We start from the raw sequence: 1,462 nt of genomic DNA on the forward strand, positions 1-1,462 counted from the left end.
GTCGTTTTTCATTGTTTCTTCCGAAGAGTGCTGTTCTTTTCCGCTCAATGTAGAAGTGTCGCCAACACCCTGGCCGCTTGTTGTATCAGAGCCCCGTGACTGCTTTTCAGCGGCGGGCGTATCCGGTGCCTTTCCGTCGAGCAACTGGGCGTGTTGACTCTCCTTTTTTTCATCACTTTGCAAAAGTTCTTGTTGGGCTTCACGTTGCGAGGTGGATGAAAGACTGACACTGGTCTCCGTGGTAGCACTACGGTCAGGTGAAGAACCACCACCGGAAGCAGGGCCACCAGCAGGAGGAGAGTAACCAGCGCCAGGCACAAAACCAGCATGACTGCTGCCAGCACCTTCTTGTCCACCAGAATTTACACCGCCTCGACCATCGCTTCCACCACCTCTTACTCCTGCAGTGATGTCGGGACCAGCAACTCCATCAACTAAATTTAAATTTTTACCATTATTTTCCTTGGAAGGGACACCTTCAGAATCTCCGGCCTATATGACAAGAATAGGCAAAACTGAACGCAAAGAGAGCGTCGGCGCGTTTTTATCACATCCACTCGCCAAATACAATGCTTTCTTTCCAAACCCTCCCGGCACCATGCAAACACCCTGTGCGTTGTTCTCCCCGTCCCTCGCATAAACACCGCCGGCACCGCACCACAGCACGCAGAGGGCACACACCAGCAGCACACGGCCAGTCATCATCATCGCCATCACTCCTGTCACTTGCGTGTAGCCTCCAGCTCAAACTAACAACACGTCAACGCAGAGTGAAAGCAAAGGAAAAAGACCAGCAGCAGCACGCATTTCATGAGAAATGTTGAACCAATGAAAGTGCAAAACGTACAAAGCCCTGCACAATTTAACAACAATAAAACACACAAAACAAGTGCAAAACAAAAGAAAAGAAAACAAGCAGCAGTAAAGCAAAGCAGTAAAAATTACAAAAAAATGCACCCAAATGGCTCCGGCGCGCATGCATCTATCCTCAACAGTGCGTCCACGCAAAAATTTGTATGCATGTCGTGCATATGAGTGTGTCTGGGATGCGTTCAACGTGGCGGATGTGGGAAGCAACGCGGAGCACGCAGCAGGGCAGCGGAAGCAAACAAAGCAAAAAACAATCATCATAATTACTCTTACTTCATACATCGGACCACAGTAGACGCGTACACATGTCCCCGTGGCTGAGTGCTGGCACGCACAGCCCACGCTCCCTTTCAGCCCACAGCGGTGTACGCCAGCGCGGATGCGGCGAGCAGCAGCGGGGCACACACCCACGCAGAGCTGCTGAGGCTGCCGTCGATTTCGCGGAGACGTGACGGTGCGCGGGTGGTCGTGGTGGTTGGCGCCTCTGTTGTGGTCGTACTGGTCTTCAATGCAATAGTCTTCGTTTCTTGTCCTTTTTCGGAATGAATTGTCACACTTTGTGCCCTTGACTTAACGGTTTGTAAAGTTGGTC

The 1,462-nt window shown here is 51.3% G+C and overlaps 1 protein-coding gene and 1 pseudogene across 1 annotated transcript, besides 2 other annotated features; both read right to left on the minus strand.

Annotated features, from left to right (window-relative positions):
- Tc00.1047053507745.10 lies at positions 1-714 on the minus strand (annotated as a pseudogene; the record flags this gene model as incomplete).
- Positions 1-1,462: a sequence feature (areas not merged during assembly with more than two copies in the genome that could not be assigned to a particular haplotype).
- Positions 865-952: a sequence feature (A-rich).
- On the minus strand, positions 1,221-1,462 carry Tc00.1047053507745.20 (mucin TcMUCII, putative; the record flags this gene model as incomplete). The annotated part of the gene is made up of 1 exon (XM_797229.1): positions 1,221-1,462. A coding segment is annotated over one exon (242 nt), but the record flags the coding sequence as incomplete, so codon positions are not given.

This window comes from Trypanosoma cruzi, genomic scaffold, assembly GCF_000209065.1.
Source record: "Trypanosoma cruzi strain CL Brener 1047053516399 genomic scaffold, whole genome shotgun sequence".
In the NCBI taxonomy this organism is placed as follows: domain Eukaryota; phylum Euglenozoa; class Kinetoplastea; order Trypanosomatida; family Trypanosomatidae; genus Trypanosoma; species Trypanosoma cruzi.